This window comes from Stomoxys calcitrans, chromosome 5 (assembly GCF_963082655.1).
Source record: "Stomoxys calcitrans chromosome 5, idStoCalc2.1, whole genome shotgun sequence".
NCBI classification, from domain to species: Eukaryota; Metazoa; Arthropoda; class Insecta; order Diptera; family Muscidae; genus Stomoxys; species Stomoxys calcitrans.
In genome coordinates, this window is record NC_081556.1 from 89236660 (window position 1) to 89255300 (window position 18641).

The following is an 18641-nucleotide window of genomic DNA, read 5'->3' on the forward strand; positions in this document are numbered from 1 at the left end:
AAAACAAATGATTGAATTTAAAGACTTGCTCCCAACTAGACTGTTAAATTATGTTGACATACAGTGCGGGATGATATTAGCAAATAATGAATAAAAAGTATTGGGTTGCCCAAAAAGTAATTGTGGATTTTTTAAAAGAAAGTAAATGCATTTTTAATAAAACTTAGAATGAACTTTAATCAAATATACTTTTTTTACACTTTTTTCTAAAACAAGCTAAAAGTAACAGCTGATAACTGACAGAAGAAAGAATGCAATTACAGAGTCACAAGCTGTGAAAAAATTTGTCAACGCCGACTATATGATAAATCCACAATTACTTTTTGGGCAACCCAATAATGTAGCTTGGTGATTTACAGAATCAAAAGCTTCCGCAAATTAGTGCGCTCTTCTAAAGCTGAATAAGTAATCTGGTATTGGTTCAATTACAAAAAAGTTTTCAATTTTCTCTTTTATGACTTGTTCAAACAATTTCCCGACATTAGACAGAAGAGAAATCGGACGATATTCAGCGGGAGTCATTGAATCGGCTTTCTTTTTAATAGGAATTATTTTTGCTACTTTCCAAACTGTGGGAAAGTAACCATTGTTTAAACATTGGATGAAGATGCAAGACAGTAACTTTAAGGTGGAGGCAGGGAATTTCTTTAATATAAAATTGGAGATTCCATCGAGGCCGCTGGATTTTTTTGTTGTTTGTGGAATTAATAATGCTTTTGATTTTTGTTGTATCAGTGAAGTGGAAGTTGTCTTGGTTTTGAAGATAGTTTAATTCGTCGTCAAATGTAAAAATATGGCGAGGGATGACTTCTATACAGTTTAATACTTTAGAATTGAAATCTTCTACCGGTTGCTGAGGAAGTCTTCTACGGAAAGTGTTGGAGTAAAACTCATGAAACTCTTGGGCTATATCGGAACTATTGGTGAGAATGTCATTACCACGGATAATTTGCTGACAGAAAGGTGATTTTGATTCTCCCGTGATTTGGTAAATCCCTTTAATAGCGGAAGGACCAGGTTTAATATTTTGTAGCTTTTTATTGAACGTTTCAGCTTGTTCAAAGTTTACAGTTTCCTTTATTATTGTTTTTGGCAGGTGTATCTGATTAGAAAGAAGTTCATACTCACTGTTTGTTCCATTTCCAGAGCGGTGGAATATCTTTTTCAACTCCTTCTGTCAAAGATATTTAATTTTGTAGAGTTCTAGCCTTTTCAGAGAGAGGAAATTTGTTGTCACGGATTTCAACTTGTTTTGTGTGACGACTATGTATACTTTTAAATGAAGTGTTAGTCATTTATTAACTATTTCTCATTTTCTAGGTTGGAAGAAGGAAATCATTATACGACGAGCTGAGTACATATCCCCCATAAAATCGCTTCAATTTGCGTCTTTATATGATATGAAAGTACGTGGAGTTCTCGGAAGGACTTCGTGATGGTTTATACGGCGAGACAATTTAATCGCAAATGGTGCACAGTGTCTAAACCGTGGCGAAAAATGACAAAAATCAACGGAATGCCAATTTTTGAATGCAATTTGGCATAGAACATTCCAATTACTGTAAAAATAAAATTTCGTTTTAATATGTCAAGTACACTTCCTGTTTAACTTTTGGAGGCGTGAGGTGCTTGGCTGTGATGAAAAAAAAAAATCTTGAAGCATCGTGTTGTTTATAACCTTTGTGGACGTAATTTGAAGCTTTTTGGACTCAGGAGGAGTTCCTGAATCGGTACGAAGCGGTGTTTTTTCCACGTTTTATCCGAGAAAGTATATTTTTGGCCTTTTTGTGGTGTGAGTGGTGCGCAGCTTTGCTATCCTGCCAGTGTGGAGGCCGATATGAGTGAAATGAATGAGAGGGCTGGACACTATGTCGTATAGACATGGAGATGAATAACAGGAGAAGAAATTTAACGAATTCCATAATGGAAGAAAATATTTTAGCTGTTCACAATGGTGAGGGTATCAGTGCTGGCAATAGTAGTGGTGTGGTTCGCGTACTTTTTCAGTAAAAAATTTCATGAGAGTAAAAGGCATTTTACTCTCTTTAAAAAATTTGCAAGCAAAAGTACGCGAACACTTCCAGTGAAAGTTTGCAAAACAACAGCTGATTTTTGTTTTGGTTGGTTTTTTTATTTGATTGCTTAGGAAAACAATTTTTTAAAATAAAAAAGTTGCCGATACGTGTAAGGTATTTTCAATTTATTGACCCGAGAGTGACAAGGCTAGTAGGGGAGCCATTCGTCGTATCCGTGATTCCCGTGCCGCTGGACAGCCACCACAATTTACAAACTACGAATGTCATCCGCGGCGGCTAGTCGCGCGAGGTGCTGTTCCCAGACAGGCTAGTGTTCAGCCTGTTTGAATTTTATGGAGATGGATGGTAGAGCTGGTAGAGACATGAGAAGAACAAGAAGGCGTGAGGAAAATAATGCAAATGATCTTATAAAAGGAGTATTAATGATGCGGATGTAATATATACCCCAGAGCATTCAGGTGAGTTCTTGGTCCTAGTTTATACGTCCGAGGCTTATAAAAAAAAATCAAGAATGACAATAGGTATCACTTTATACATACATATGACGTTTGAGGATTGGCCGTCTGCAAACAAATTCCTTGACAATGATGAGTTTAAGAGAAAGTGAGGCCTTTTGTGCCCCGTGACTTTATTGAAACTTTTGGAGTTATCAGGGATGTTCCCTTATGTTATTCAGAGGAAGGAATTCTGGCTAATGCTACATCAGGTAGTGAGATTATTTCTATGAGAAGATTTACTAGGAGGGATGCGAATGATCCCAATGTTTATTATCCGACTGAGACGGTTATAATAATCTTCGAGAGAACAGTCTTGACTGTAAGAACTTTTTACCCGGCAGTGCTATAACTGTGGAAGACTAGGGCATACCAGGCAAGGGTGTAGGTCGAAGTAACGTTGTATAAAGTGTGGGAGCAATGAGGCTGCTTGTGTGGAAAATAGATGTTTTCTGTGCCATGGAAATGGGCATGCGGCGAATGATAAGGATGTTTGCCAAATTTGGCAAAAAGAAGTAGAGATCATGGCTAAGAAGAAGATGTCAAAACGGGAGGTTTTTGATTTATACAAGAATCAGAATCGATTCGACTTATTGGCTGATGATGACCAATTCCCGAAGCTAATGGGAATGGCTGTCAGGACAGCAGAGAGTGAGAGGGGAATTAGATCCTCACACCCTGCACTTTTAACTCAATTTTGAAGAGACAAAAGAAGCCTTATGTTCATAGGCTTGGGATTCAGATGCAACCGCGGAAGTTTGCCGAGTCTCAGCCGCCTGCGCCGGTGTATATGACAGATATAATGAGAACATCAAAGTTGAAGAAGTGAGAAGGAAAAGTTGGCTTTTATGATGGACTTCTTTAGGATGAATGGCGATTCTATGGCTGTAAATGCTATGAATCACTTTGCATCTCGACTTAACAAGGCAGGTCTCAATTTGAATGTCCCTAGTAGCAGTATATCTATTTGGTTGCCCAAAAAGTAATTGCGGATTTTTCATATAGTCGGCATTGACAAATTTTTTCACAGCTTGTGACTCTGTAATTGCATTCATTCTTCTGTCAGTTATCAGCTGTTACTTTTAGCTTACTTTAGAAAAAAGTGTAAAAAAGTATATTTGATTTAAGTTCATTCTAAGTTTTATTAAAAATGCATTTACCTTCTTTTAAAAAATCCGCAATTACCTTTTGGGCAACCCATATATCTAATTGTAGTCATGGTGAAGATACAGTTAAACGTGCAGTCTTTAAGCAAAAAAGAGAATTTTGTCGAGTTTTACCTTAACAACTACGATTTTGACATTGTTGTACACTCTGAGACTCTATCTATCTATGACTCTGAGTTTGATATACTAAAACGACAAGCCTAAGGTCGTATCATATGCGGACGACTGTACGATCTTGGCATCAGGCCCCCCACCCATTGATGATATCTGCGATAGGTTGAACGTCTACCTCAACGAGCTTGCCTCATATTTCGCTGCAAGAAATCTGAAGATATCCGCCACCAAATCTTCAGCCACACTGTTCACTACAAATACGCGTGAGGTGAATTCTGAGCTGACTGTGATGGTCGATGGAGAATTGATTCCGACCATCAAGTGTCCCAAAATACTTGGCGTCACATTTGACAGCTCCTACACTTTCTCCCCACATGCCACAGCAATCTGCAATAAAGTCAAAAGTAGAAACAAGGTCCTCAAGCCACTCGCTGGCAGCACTTGGGGTGCAGACAAAGAAACCTTGTTGACCACGTACAAAGCAATTGGCCGGTCTGTGGTAAGTTATGCAGCGCCAGTGTGGTCACGTCAGCTTTGTGACACGCAGTGGAATAATATTCAGATCTGTTAGAATGCCGCCCTCCGAACTGCGACGGGCTGTCTCCTTAGTTCTCATGTGGACCACCTCCATCAGGAGACAAAGATCCTACCAGTGCGAAGACATAACTACATGCTGTCTAAGCAATACCTTTTGGGCTGTTATCGCAGAAATCATCCAAATCATCATCTTGTGGATAGATACCCACCGCCCAGAAGCCTTAAGGTAGATCTACATGATCTAGAGCGTGAGGTCCAGCGCTACAAGAGAGAACCTCTGGATCAAGCGGCATATCAAGCGGGTCTGAACAACATTCATGCAGACACGGTAGCAGACGCGTTAACTGGCTACCGGGTGAATGTAGTCCTTGGAGAACGACCGCCACCCATTGCACCCAAAGAAATCGACCTCCCCCGGCAAACCAGAGTGATTCTGGGTCAATTACGCTCCGGCAGATGCAGCCGCCTCAATTCCCACAGAGCTAGGATTGATGTCGACGTGCAAGATGTATGTCCCGACTGTAACCAGGCACCGCACGATACACGTCACCTGTTTAACTGCCCGGCCAGACCCACTCGACTCAGACCCAGATCCCTGTGGACGCACCCCATCTTAGTCGCGGAGTTCCTGGGTCTTGACACTCAACAGAATCAAGCAGACGAAAGATCGTACACAATAAACTGCTACAACAACAACAACAAGCCTAAGGTGATTGCTTCGGTATACTTTCCACCATCCTTACCCCTCGACGTTTTGAAAAGTAAGGTTGGAAAACTATTTGCCTTACTCGAAAGATTTTAGAATGTTATACTTACGGTCGATTTCAATGCCCGGAATACGGTTTGGGAAGATGTGATATCTAACAAAAACGGCAAGAAATTGGAGGTGATAATAAATGACTCGAGACTTAAATGTACAGCTGTACATTCAGAGGCCCAGGGCTCTGTTCTAGATCTAACGTTTATCAACGTTGACTTGGAGGCTGGACAATGATAACTGTCAGGAGGTAGACATTTCCCCATAACAGTCGATATTGAGTGCATTGATGAGAAGAAAATTAGGTACTTGTCCAAGAGGAAACTTATGAAGTCTCTCTCTCTCTCTCTTGAGCCCGATGTTAGTCAGATTTAGAATGCCATGAATAATGAAGTTGGCTATGCTATGTGTGACATTGATAAAGCTCGAGCTTCTAAGTTCTGGTGGACTGAGGAACTTCGGCGGCTCTTTAGAAGGCAACTAGCCGCTACAAACAAAGCCAGGAAATACCCATGTTATGATAACCTTGAATCTGCAACATTACTCCCAACACAATAAATGCCTGGAAATTTATATATGATGTAAGAGGAAGGATGAATTCACAGAGGGCTATATGGAATGAGAAGAAAAACAGAGAATACTTGGAATATCTCATGAATCAGGTTTTGGGTGTGCTGGATGAACCAAGAACGGATATTATGTATTGTGGGCGTGGGACGGTAGATCCGTTCGAATTTGAAAAGTTCGAGAACTGCCTAACAAGCAAACGCATGCGATCTGCTGGAGGCTATGATGGCATAACCTATGCTATGCTGAAGGCGGTACCTGGTAACTCCAAGCGAGCGATCTTAAGAGCTCTGAACAATACTTTCTTCGAAAAAAATTTGGCTGACAACTGGAAAGATTGTTTCCATCTCAAAACCGACAAAAAGACTACAACGAGTTTACCAGCTTTAGACCAAAATATGCAAATTTTGCCCATGAACATTCCACGAATATAATCCGTAATCCTCCCTATTTCATCAAAAACTGAATCAGTCTAATATTCAGATCTGTCATTTGTCTGCGTTCCGAGTCATTCCGGAATTGATTTCAATGAGAAAGTATATGAAATTGCTAAGCTGGCAACTGATTGTGGTGCACCTCTGGATATGAAACTATCACATAAGGAGACGCTGAATGTAATCAAAGAAAAGTTATGGAGAAATTGGAATGAAGTGTTTAATGAGACCTCGAGGGAGAAGAGGCAATTCAGGTGGATAAATTGTGTGTCCCATGATATAAATATAAGGGAGAAAGTGGCACAAGGCACGCCACAGGGGTGTGATCTTGGACACAAAACTGAATTTGAAATATCACATGGAGGAGCATACCGAGATGGCTCACAGATGTTGGACACTATGAAACGGCTTGAAATAGGATCTGAATCGGAGGACAGTCCACTGGCTCTACAGGAGCGTGATTAGACCAATACTTAGTTACGCCTCAGTAGTTTGGTGGACTGCTATGGAGAAAAAGTGCAACATAAGGACCATACAACAAGTTCAGAGAACGTGTTGTTTTGGCACGCTCACTAGGGCACTGGAGACCCACCCACAGACATACAGATTAGATTTAGATTTAGATTTATTTGTTCGTTTTCACATACAACAAGATAACAATGATCTTATAATTACTGTATGTGAGATATCAATGACATTTAACACAGTTCAACAGAGATTAGTAGTATATAAAGTAACATTTGTAATATATAATTAATTAACAAATAATTTTGACAATATAAACATTATTTAATTAAGACATTATCAATATTAAGATTATTTAAAGATTTTTCTGTAAAGCTTTTTTAAATGAATTTGCGTTGCAAATAGATTGTATTGACAAGGGTAGTGAGTTCCATAGGCGGATCGCATTTGTTAGATATTGCCATTGTGATATCAAAAGGCGATATCGAGGCATCACCAATAGTATCCTTCTGTTTGTTCTTCCAAACTGCAGCTTTTGGTACAGGTATTCTGGACATTTTTCATAAATGATTTTATGCAATAGTAACAGATTTTTTATATCTAGAAAATCGCCAAATTTCATATTGCATATGCTTTTTTCATAGGGTGAACAGCTCTCGTATCGATTTAGGCCATGAACATATCTTATTATTGCATTGTGAGCTGTCTCCAGTCGTCTAGTGCTCCTAGAGTCACATTTACTAAACAGTTCACTTCCATAGCAGAGCACAGGCAGTAAGTACGTTTTAGCCAAAAGGAGGCGAATGTGTTTTGGCGTAAACGATTGTGTTTGGTACAGTGTTCTTAGCATACCAAATATTTTTCCAGTAGTCGCAACTATGTGATCGGTCCATGTCAGTGAGTTATTGAAAGTTATACCAAGATTTTTAGCCTTTTCGACTAGCTGTATGTGTTGCTCACCAATTAATATATGTTCTTCAGTAATAATATTATGGTTGCGATTTGAAATTAAGATGCAATTTGATTTTTTAGGGTTTATGTTAAGATAGTTGGCATGAGCCCAGTTGGAAATAATGCCCAAATCTTCATTTATTTTTAAAAAACCTTGACGTATTTCAGGTTTAGCAAAACTCAGATAGAGCTGGACATCATCAGCGTATATATGTATAGAGGAGTATCTGAGCCGTGGTGGTAGGTCATTTATGTACATCGAGAAAAGCAGTGGTCCCAAAATCGAACCCTGCGGTACACCCTTATTCAATTGAAGAGATTTGGACATTATATCCTTGATTACAACCGACTGAGTTCTTTGGCAGAGATAGTTTTTAACTAACAACACAGCAGATGCAGAAAAATTAAAATAGTGCTTCAGTTTCAAGCACAACAGCTCATGGTTAACACAGTTAAAAGCTTTTGAGTGATCCAACAGTACTAGGCAAGTAGCCAGTCCATCATCAATATTTGACCTAATATCTTCGGTAACATCGATTAAAGCAGTAACACAGCTGTGTCTTGGCCTAAAGCCAGACTGTTTGCTGGATAAGAGGCGATGCTCGTTTAAGTATGCGCTTATTTGCTTGTGAATTATCTTTTCAAAAGCTTTTGAGAAGAAAGGCAGAATTGATATGGGACGATATTCATTTCCATTTTTCGATTTTGGCACAGGTATAACTTTTGAATGTTTCCATTTGGTCGGATATTTGCCAGTTGTTAGAATTGTGTTGAAGAAGTATGTGATATACGACAGTGTGTATGGTAAGGTGGATTTTATGAATTTTGGGTGTAGGTTATCCAAACCAACTGCATTTGATTTTATACTCATGCAACCCTCATAAACATCAATAGGCCGAATACATGCAAATTCAAAAGTTGTAAAGTCAGGAAATGCTGGTGTGTTTGATATGACATTTATTGGATTTGTTTCTATATTATTATCTTCAAGATATGTTGTGCTGTTTAGGAAAGATGCGTTCAGTTCATCAGGATTTGCATCAATTTCAACTATAGGAGTGGACCCGACACCAATTTCTCGTATTGTTTTCCACTTTTTTTTGGAATCGGTAGCCTGGCGGAATTTGTTGGCGTAATAGCCAGCTTTTGCGCGATTAATTGTTTTATTTACATCAGTTCTTAGTGTTCGGTATTCTTCATGGAGCATTGGGCATTTAAAACGTTTCCATCGTCTGTAAGCCAAATCTCTCTTGTCAATTAATTTTTTAATTGACTCACTAAACCAACAGTTCTGAGCTTTTCGAGGACGTGGTGTGCAAATAGGTACGGTGCAGTCAAGAAGATACAATAGATTTTCACTAAGAAACGTTAACTGATCATCAGTAGAATAAATGTCATATATCTTACTCCAATCAATGTTGTGTATTTCAGAAGCAAGTGTATCATAATTTATTTTATTAAAGTTAAAATAACTTGTCTGTTTTTGTTCTGGTGTGTGCACAGCATCATATGTCAGATTAGGTGCGAGGCTGCCACTGCGGCTTTGAGACTTAAGGCGATGGGAGAATGGATTGAAGGTAGGAGCAGCTCATACCATCAAGGAATAGTCTAGGCGAATAGGAAACCTCGAAGGAATGAAAGACGACACTTGAGGTCAAGTGCGAGGCACCTGGCAGCGGCACAGTCTTGGATTGACGGAATCCTAGTATTGCCATCTGGAAGATCATGTTCACGGATGGATCCAAACTAGAGGACAGAGAGATTAGTGCACCCGCGGCTGCCATGGGTGCAGGGCCATAGCGGATTAACGGCATCATAACGGGATACATAGGACTTTGAGCTCACTTGTGCAAAATCGGTGCGATAAGTGATAGCATGTATGGGGCATGCGGGGAAGATGATGAGACGTCGAAGAATTTTCTATTTCATCGCCCGGCTTTCGCGGCTAACAGATACCGGCACTTAGGTGGGCACACAATACCATACATGAAACAACTTAGGGGCGTGGTATGGAAAACAATTAAGGATTTTCTAAGTAACACGGAATTCTTAACTTAGATTTTATTTTTCGATGTTATTTTTGTAGTATTTAAAGCGCACAACAAGCCGATTACTGCCATAAGTGTATGTCCATAGTGGCATGGGCAGATAAGTATCCGCACCCTCTTTCAACCTAACCTAAATAAATATAAGATATTTAATTTGGGGTTTTCAGTTCTTTATTTAATATCCCTAATAATTAATTTTTAAACATCACCTTTTTTACTCGGGATTTGTACATTTAAGCAAAAACAAATTCATGTTCATAAAATTTTCAAGTTTTCATATTATTCACATATATATATATCGATTCAAATTTTGCTTAAAAAGTAAGAATTTGCCTAAAGATCTAAGAGATTTGCATGCATCAAATAAAATATACGAATAACAAGAATGCTAATGTTCATAAAAATGCAAGAAAAAAATATTCAAAAAAATTTCATGATTAAAAAAGAATACTCATATCCGGGAAATGTAAAAGTCCATCGAAATGAAAATGGAAAAAATATTCAAAATTTAAAAAATAAAATTGTCTTAACTCATTCTTATAAATATGATATAAGGAATAATTAAAAATATAAACAATGCATATAAAATAAATAACTAAGTAGTTGTTGTTGTGGTTGTTGTCAGTCACATACATGCTTTCATGTGGGGATAGCGATCCTTTTGGAGAGAGAGAGAGAGGGTTCCTGTGCATAGATCCGATCGCTTTTGAAAAAAAGAATTCGGGAAAATTGCCATGCATAATAAACCACACAAATAAATTGCAAGAAAAAATGCAAATATCAGAAACAAAGAAATAATACTACTTTACGTACCGGATTGACAACAACAAACTGTTACAACAACAACTACTACTACTACTTTAATTTGTTTTAGGCTTCTGCCGTGATTGTCTGCATGGGCCTTTTAACATCGTCGTTATTGTAGCCATATGATTCCATGTGGGGGAAGCGATCGTTGGCTAGCTCTCTTTCGGTTGCATCGACGTTCTGGTCCATAGATCCCATAGCTGGAAGATTTCTTATATTTTTTAACTCGTTGGTTGGTGTGATCAATTTCATGTGCACATTCTGATGATGCTTTCGCAAACTTTGTAATGAGCAATATTTCTTGTTGCAAATATAGCATCTGTAAAATGAAACAATCAAGTCACTATTGAAATCAAAATTCATATAAGTTGTGTTTATATACGCACTCCGTAGATTTTGCATTTTTACCGACACTGTGAACATTTCTAGAGGAAAAAATTGTTTAAATTAATACGATTGCATTTAGGATGTTTGGTAAAATTTTCATACTTCTCATGCTTATTGCGATTCGAGATATCGGAAAACTCTTTGCTGCATACACGACATTGATATGGCCGTATACCCATATGAGAATTTTTGTGATTCTTGTATTGCTGTATTTGACTAAAAGTTTTGCCACAAATGCTACAAATACCAAAAACAAATGAAATTCTTTAAATATAAAATTTTTTGTGAAATTTTAGAGCTTACTTGCAAAGATGAGGCTTTTTGTGAACATACATGTGATGTCTCAAAAGTTCAGCATTGGGATAAACATTCGCACAGATTTTACAAATTTCAGTCTGTTCATTCGAATTTAATTTTTTTCTATTTCTTCGCCTTCGTTTAGATTTTGTTACGTCTTTGTTAGTGGACGATTGAATTGACAATGCCATGCTTTCCTTTAATGGGGGTACCCAACTCTTAAGCTTTTCGTCATTCACTTCGATATAGTTATTTGTCGTAATTGGCAACTTTTCACATCGTATTTTAAGTTCAGGGTTTGTTGAATTGGAACTTATGCTGCTACACGAATAAACTGGATATTCACTATCATTTTGAGATTGAAATTTGTCAATAACCTCTGCATGAAACTTGTCCAAGATATCAGTCTAAAAAGGGAATTTTTGGTATAAATTTATGGTTATATGGAGTTTTTTTTTTTTTGAAGACGCAACACGTTAAAATATCATCACCATGGATTCTGCTTAAATTAACAGAAATTAGCACAGTCTATACTTGGACTATTTAGAAAAAAAAATTAAAGTCAGCTAATGATTTAGGGCCTCAAGTAGTCAAATCGCGGAATAGGTTTTATATGGGGTCTATATCGGTGTATATGTGCACTAGTTGATAAATGCGTTTAAAAGTCATATGTGAAAATTGAAAGGTGTTCAGCATACTCTGCCAATTCATCATAGAAAAATTCATGAAAAAGCAATAACTTCAAATCGTTGAATATTATTATCAAAATTCGTGCTCTTGAGAACAGGAGGAAAATTCAATGATTTATTGAAAAAAATGTGTTGAGACATCTGGGATGAAGAACGGCCACATGCCGTATACACGTTAGCGACAATTCCATGGCAGGTTGTACGTGCCGGATTGATCCGATGGATTCCTTCTTCGGCTAGGGCAGCCGCTTCAGCGTACAACACACTGCTACACAACAACAACAAGTTACCGATGCATCGCCAAAATACGACAGTTTGGTGTGGTTTATGGGCTGGTGGCATCATTGCTCTATTTTTCTGTAAAGACCACCGTGGAAGAAGCGTTAGCCCTGGGATAAGTGTTAGCCCTACGGCGAAAGATATTGACTCATGATACGCGACCTTGTGAGGTAGTTGACAAGAACATGTGATTTGACACTGCTTGACCATTTCTTGTGAGGTTATGTGAATTTGTTGGTCTATGTGGAAAAGCCAGACACAAACAAGGTTGAAGGCTAAGAGTATAACAAGTCCATGCAGGCCTCAATGCTCGCAAAAGTGGTGCGAAATTGGACCTTACGAATGGATCGTTCGAACCGGAGTCCTGGACAATATAAAATTATATTAAAAATGTAAATGGCAAAGATAATCTCATAACAGCCGGTTGTACGTACCGGATTGACCCGATGGTGTGCTTCATCGGCAAAGGCTGCCGCCTCAATGTACACTGCTACAACAAAAACAAATTTATTGGTTCCAATAAAATTTTTGAATATACGATGCAAATTGAAGTTTTATCTCTAGATCAACTAAACGATTTCTTAATACAAAGTCTGAATATTCCACTGACCTTTAGCGAAGATTATTATAATAACACTAACTTTTACGTCTCGGAAGTCTGATGGACGGCGATGGATAAGAAGTGCAACATAAAGGAATTACAATTGGTTCGGAAAACAAGTAGCTTTTGCAAAGACGGGGCGATAAGTATAACACCCACTAGAGCGCTGAAGATAATTCTAGGTGTTGGTCCCCGCCTGGCAAAGGATAAATATGAACACTACATATGTTGGAACTTTAGGCTCCGACCTTTGTGGTGTTCATCGTTACCATGAAAAGATCAGCTGAGAACTACAAGAGCCGTCCGCAGGTTGCGGATAGTGAAATTATCCAAAGAAATACTGGGTAACTGTAATTGTAGTCGCAGAGTCTCAGTGGGAGGCGGAGTGGCACCGTCTCCTGCTTGAATACTGAGTGCCTCGATATGAAAAATTGAGTTTTTGCGCTGTTAAATAACCAATGGTTATAACGTTCCCATAGGGTCTACCTCCACATGCAAATTTGTGGCTGCTACACCAACAACACCATACAGATTAGGTAGGAGGCACCTAATGCGGCTTAAACTTAAAAAAATTAAAGTGATTAGCAAATAAGAGCAGGTCATTCGATCGGTGGATAATCGAGGCAACTGGATGGAATGGAAGAGTTTTCAGAGGAAATGCCTGGGGCTTTACTTGAGGTTGAGTGCGAGACACTGTACCAGCGGATTAATGGAACTTTGCTATGGCCATCCAGCGTTACCGTTGGTAAATTTCACAAAGGGGGGTAAAATTGGCAGTCGTTGAAAAAATAAGCATAATTTTTTTTATTTTAATAAAAAGGCCAACGCTCAATATAGGCGTAGAGTTTGGTGAATCCGATTCCATTGTATAATATTATAAATTTTCTGGACGCTTTCTCCCCATCTTAATACCATGAAATGAATATTGAAAGGATTAATGGATTCTTTTCGACCATGTTCCAAACAGGATGCTTCTCACTAGTGAGTGGATAACAACCGCTAAATACTTTTCAGGATTTCTTAACAGGGGTCTTAAGAAGTCATCTAAAGATATATCAAATTGAAATCTCGAGCGGTCTGATTTATTTCCGGATACTGGCTGACGAAAATATATATATAAATATATACAGGATCACTATTTCGATTAGCTACGAACTGAATGATGAAGTGAGACTAACCCCAATGGGTAATTGGAATAGCTGTAAATCAAAATATTGATATGTTTCAAAGCATTCATATTCAAATTAAACTCAACAAAAAAGGAATCCTTTTTATACCCGAATATAAACTGCGTACCTCTTTGTATAAATTTCTATTTGAAAAGGTGTTGTTGTTGTTGTAGCCACATATGCATTTAGAGGTGGCGATCCTTGTCAATCTCTTATAGGTGGGCAAGCTCATCATAAGCTTATAGGTGGGCAAGCTTATAATCATCCCTTGCCAGTGGAAATTTAAATCCCGGGCGATAAGAAGTGAGTTGGAGTTTCAGAAGGACGCATTCTTTGAGTATGGCATTAACCGAATTGTTTGAGTGTCACGCCATGGCGTAGTAAGGGAGAATATAGAGGACAGAAGAGATAGCTGCAACTGCCAAAGGGCAGAAATGATCCTTTTTAGTTGAAAACATTTTCTCTGCTGACCTATGCTCTATTGTTGAGGAGCATTTTATATCCCCGGCGATTATTTTGGGTGTAGTGCAAAAAAATGTAATAAGACAGTGGATATTTGTCCAATTACCTTCTCTGATACGTTCTCTGATAGAAACTCCTCGTCATTATCTAAAATTGGTTGAACCAATTGGGTTATTTCTCTGTGAGCTCTCTGGCAATCCAAACGAAATGCATGAGCCTTCCAAAGCCTTTGCAAGCAAGCTTCACATATTTGGTCAGGGAGATTATCTTTTCGACGCACCTGCAGAAGAAATTAAATATTTAATAAATTTGCTACACATAATAGAATTACATGTTATATGCCTTACTGGAATTCCCCCGCAATCTCTTAACAGATTCCATATCGGTTGATTTGATACTTGAGTAAATAAATTTGTCATCGCATCTCTTTGTTGCATGCAAACTCTACATATTAGCCAAGTCCTCGATGAAAACATTGTCGTTGACTTTTAATTTCTTAGTTTGGTAATTTGTTTTCGAGGATGGCACAGCACTGCTCGGTAATAGGTCCACCACTTTTAGTTTCTTCTTCTTGTTTGGGTTTTTGTATGAGAGGGTAAAGGTGTGGGATGAAGAGAGGAAAAACATGTCCCCCCTCGATTTTCGACTAGTCGATAAATCGAAGTCAACTTCAAGTGGATAAAAAAATCGAATAGTCGATTAGTCAAGTCGATCATTGCTTGTACGAATGCAGGATGCACATATAAGGTGAGGTCATGCGAACAGCTGAGTAAATTTTTTTTTATTTTTGTTTTGATTTTGTACATTTAAATGTCAATGGCTTGTTCACACAGCTACTATTTTATTTTAAAATATTTAAAAGATGTTTTATTTCATCCGATATTCCACACATTAGCAACAAAACAGTGTTATAATGATGAAAATACAGTAATAAAATAAATAAAAATATATCAATAATTTTTTCTGAGTTTTGCAGACAAGAGTGCTTAAAAAACCAAAATAAATTCTGTCCTCTTAACATTCCAAAATTCAAAGAGATGTCTCTACACGTTCTCACACGTCATATTTTTTTACTAGTTTTCCAGATTTTCTCCCACTGTACGTGGTAAAAAAGCGGAGGTTTACTGGGATGTGCTCTACACACAGCTCAAGGAATACAATATGATTACCAGAGCGGCAAACGTGCGTCCTGGAAGCTTTTTAGCGAACTGTTTGATAGCGTTAATGACGCCGCCAAGATGAACAAATTTCTCTCAAAAACCCATGTCCACGTTAGTGGACGACATGGGAGTGAGAGCTTTTGATGAAAACGTATTTTCCGCAGGATACGACGGGACTCACGGAGACACTGGAATCTTGGAATTATGAAGTTGTTTAAACGCTTATCATTACGGAATTTATGGAAAAGGAAGCCTTGAGGAGCTTCCAACCATTTAAGTCACCCGGACGTGATGGAATATTTCCGGCGTTACTACAGAAGTGCCCAGATGGCACCCCATCTGGGCACTATTTTCACAGAGGGCTTAGGACATCCATATACTCCGAAAGCCTGGCAGGAGGCAAGGGTGGTATTTGTACCCAATCCCAGCTAGACAAGCTACGCGACACTAAAGGTCTACAGACCTATAAGCCTTACGCCCTTTCTACTCAAAACCATGGAACGTATTGTGGACACCGTGATAAAGATTAGGAAGGTCGGCGAAGACTGCCCACCACGAGGTTGTGTATAAAACAGAAGAATCCTTCGATGTCAAAACGTACACACTGGGGGTATGTATTGACATCGAGGGTGCTTTTGACAATGTGCGGACCGACACACTGATCCAGTCCTAAGACTAGTACCGGATGGACCCGGTCTTTAGAGACTGGATAAACCATATGCTAAGGAACAGGTGGATAAATTGTGTGTCCAATGACATAAATATAAGGGAAAAAGAAAGTGGCACAAGGCACGCCACAGGAGGGCATTTTATCGCCACTCCTATGGGTGACCACCATAAATGACCTATTACGGATGCTGACTGAGGAGGGATTTGAAAGGTTCTTGCATATGGCATACGACTGGGCTAGACCCGAGGGTCTTAATGTCAACCCAGAGAAGACTAAAATCTGCCTGTTCACGAGGAAGACTACTACACTACTTTCCTCAATAGAACGATTTCGAGATCTGACAAGGTCAAATACTTAGGAGTGATCTTGGACAGGAAACTTAATTGGAAGTGTCACATTCAGGAGCGTACTGAGCAGGCTCATAGATGATGGGCACTATGTAGACTGGCCGTAGGCTCTAAATGGGGGTTGAATCCAAGGATAGTCCACAGGCTATACAGGAGCGTGTTTAGACCAATATTAACTTATGCCGTAGCAGTTTGGTGAAGAAAAAGTGCAACGTAAGAATAATACAACAGGTTTAGAGAATATGTTATCATGGCGAAGCTATGGGGGCCACGCCCACTACAGTACTGGAGACTATTCTTTGATATCCGACCCATTGACATACAGATTAAGTGTGAGACAGCCACTGCGGCTATGAGACTTAAGGCGATGGGAGAATAAATGGAGGATAGGAGCAGGTCATATCATCGTGGTATAATCGAGGCGACGGTAGGAATCCTGGATGGATTAGAAGAGGTTTCCGATCGGGTACCTGAGATGAGACTTGAGGTCGAGTGTGAGACACTGCTTCCAGATGTACAGTCTTGGATTGACGGAACTCTGGTATTGTCATCTCCACAGATGCATCTAAGCTAGAGGACAGAGTGAGCCTGGGGGTCTACATTGAGAACCCAGGGACTGAGATCTGTTTTCGACCGCCTGACCTTAATACGATCCTGCAGGCAGACATCCGGACTATCACGGTATGCTTGATGTGGTGTTCACGCAAGGATGTCGAGTGTGAACATCTTTATAGACAGTAAACTTGCCATAAGGGCAATAAGAACCAGGACGGTAAGGTCACGAACGGTCTACTTATTGACGAATCCAATTAGCCAAAATTGAGCTTCGTTGCTGAAGATTATTTTGCTAGATGAACCGGGCCCGCTCCGCTGCTCCTTCTTTTACTTTATATGGAACAAAATTATCCTTTGAATATGTATTTTCGACAATTAAAGTGCCTTTAGTGAAATACCATGCTACGAGAATAGTATTGTATATGTATATCGCTTGACTAACAGCATAAGAATATAAATGCCTTTATGTGAATCCTATATGATCTTTATTAGCCCGATATTGTCAGGGTGCCCGATTTGGGGGTGTTTTAGGGGGTTAGGTGGTCCCCTAGACACTTCGTCCTGAAAAAAATATCAGCATCGTGATCAGATACTATTTATTTAAACCCCATAATGTCACTGGTTTAAGAGGAGTTTATGAAATGAGGCGTCCTCAAACTCTTGGCCCGAAAATTTTTACTCTTTGGGGGTGTTTTGGAAAAGGGGCGGTTCCCCAAATACATGGTCCCACATTTAGATATCAAATTCGTTTTCTATTCTCATAGACCTTTATTTGAGCCCCATATTGAAGTAGTCGGTAAATATGTTCGATTTGGGGGTGTTTTCGGGGGTGCGGTGGTCTCCTAAACACTTAGCCCTGAAAATATATCAGCATCCTTCTCTACTCTCATATATAATTTATTTGAACCCCATATTGGCATTGGCCTCAAACTTGGATATCAAATTCGTTTTTTAATCTCAAATACCTTTTATTCAACCCCTAATTGCAAAAGTCAGCAAATATGTCCGGTTTGGGCTATGGGGGTGGGATGGCCCCATAGACACTTTTTCCTGAATATTCATATCAGATTCCTGCTTTACTCCCAAAGACCTTGCATTTGAGCCCAATATTTCTATGGTCGTAAGTTTGTCCTCTTTTGGGGGGTGTTTTTGGGAGGGGCGGCCCCCCAAACACTTGGCCCCACGTTTGGATATCAGATTCGTATTCTACACTCAAATAGCTTTTATCTAATGGTGATTTCGATTCTGAAAAAAAAATGTTACACTAATGTTGCACTTATACGGGACAACATTTTGGGAATGCTGCCTTATCCCTCTCATAGTTTTACACTTTTTACATTTTCAATCGAACATGTTAATATGCCCGTATATTGTAATTTCAACCAAATAATGCTGTAAAATGTAGTAATGCATCTAATATGCCGTTAGCTAAATAAAACGCGATTACTTTTTCCTTTTTTTATGTATTTCTTTTTAATATTTTGCCAAACATTCTACAAATTGTTTTCTTCTTCTTTTCAACCAAAATTTGCTTGAACGGTGGCATGCACATAAGATGATAGCAGCTGATTTAAAGTGCGGCATTCTCCATCCTAGCCTAGCCACGGTGTAGAAAATGCAGCATTTTTTCACTTTCAGTGGGCAACACC

The 18641-nt window shown here is 38.9% G+C and overlaps 2 protein-coding genes across 2 annotated transcripts in view; one reads left to right on the forward strand and one right to left on the reverse strand.

The window, feature by feature from the left end:
• The first annotated feature begins 2290 nt into the window (after nucleotides 1-2290).
• Nucleotides 2291-18641, forward strand: part of LOC106088019 (uncharacterized) — a 213908-nt gene continuing 197557 nt past the window's right edge. The window contains exon 1 of the mRNA XM_013253301.2: nucleotides 2291-2494. The gene's annotated coding sequence lies outside the window, so the exon portion shown is untranslated. The remainder of the gene's footprint in view (nucleotides 2495-18641) is intronic.
• Nucleotides 10033-14856, reverse strand: LOC106088020 (zinc finger and SCAN domain-containing protein 26). The gene is made up of 6 exons (XM_013253303.2): nucleotides 14608-14856; nucleotides 14367-14540; nucleotides 11067-11467; nucleotides 10866-11000; nucleotides 10763-10801; nucleotides 10033-10695 (listed from the first exon to the last, which is right to left on the reverse strand). The coding sequence occupies exons 1-6, from the start codon at nucleotides 14734-14736 to the stop codon at nucleotides 10440-10442; spliced, it is 1134 nt and encodes a 377-aa protein (XP_013108757.2). The 5' UTR covers nucleotides 14737-14856; the 3' UTR covers nucleotides 10033-10439.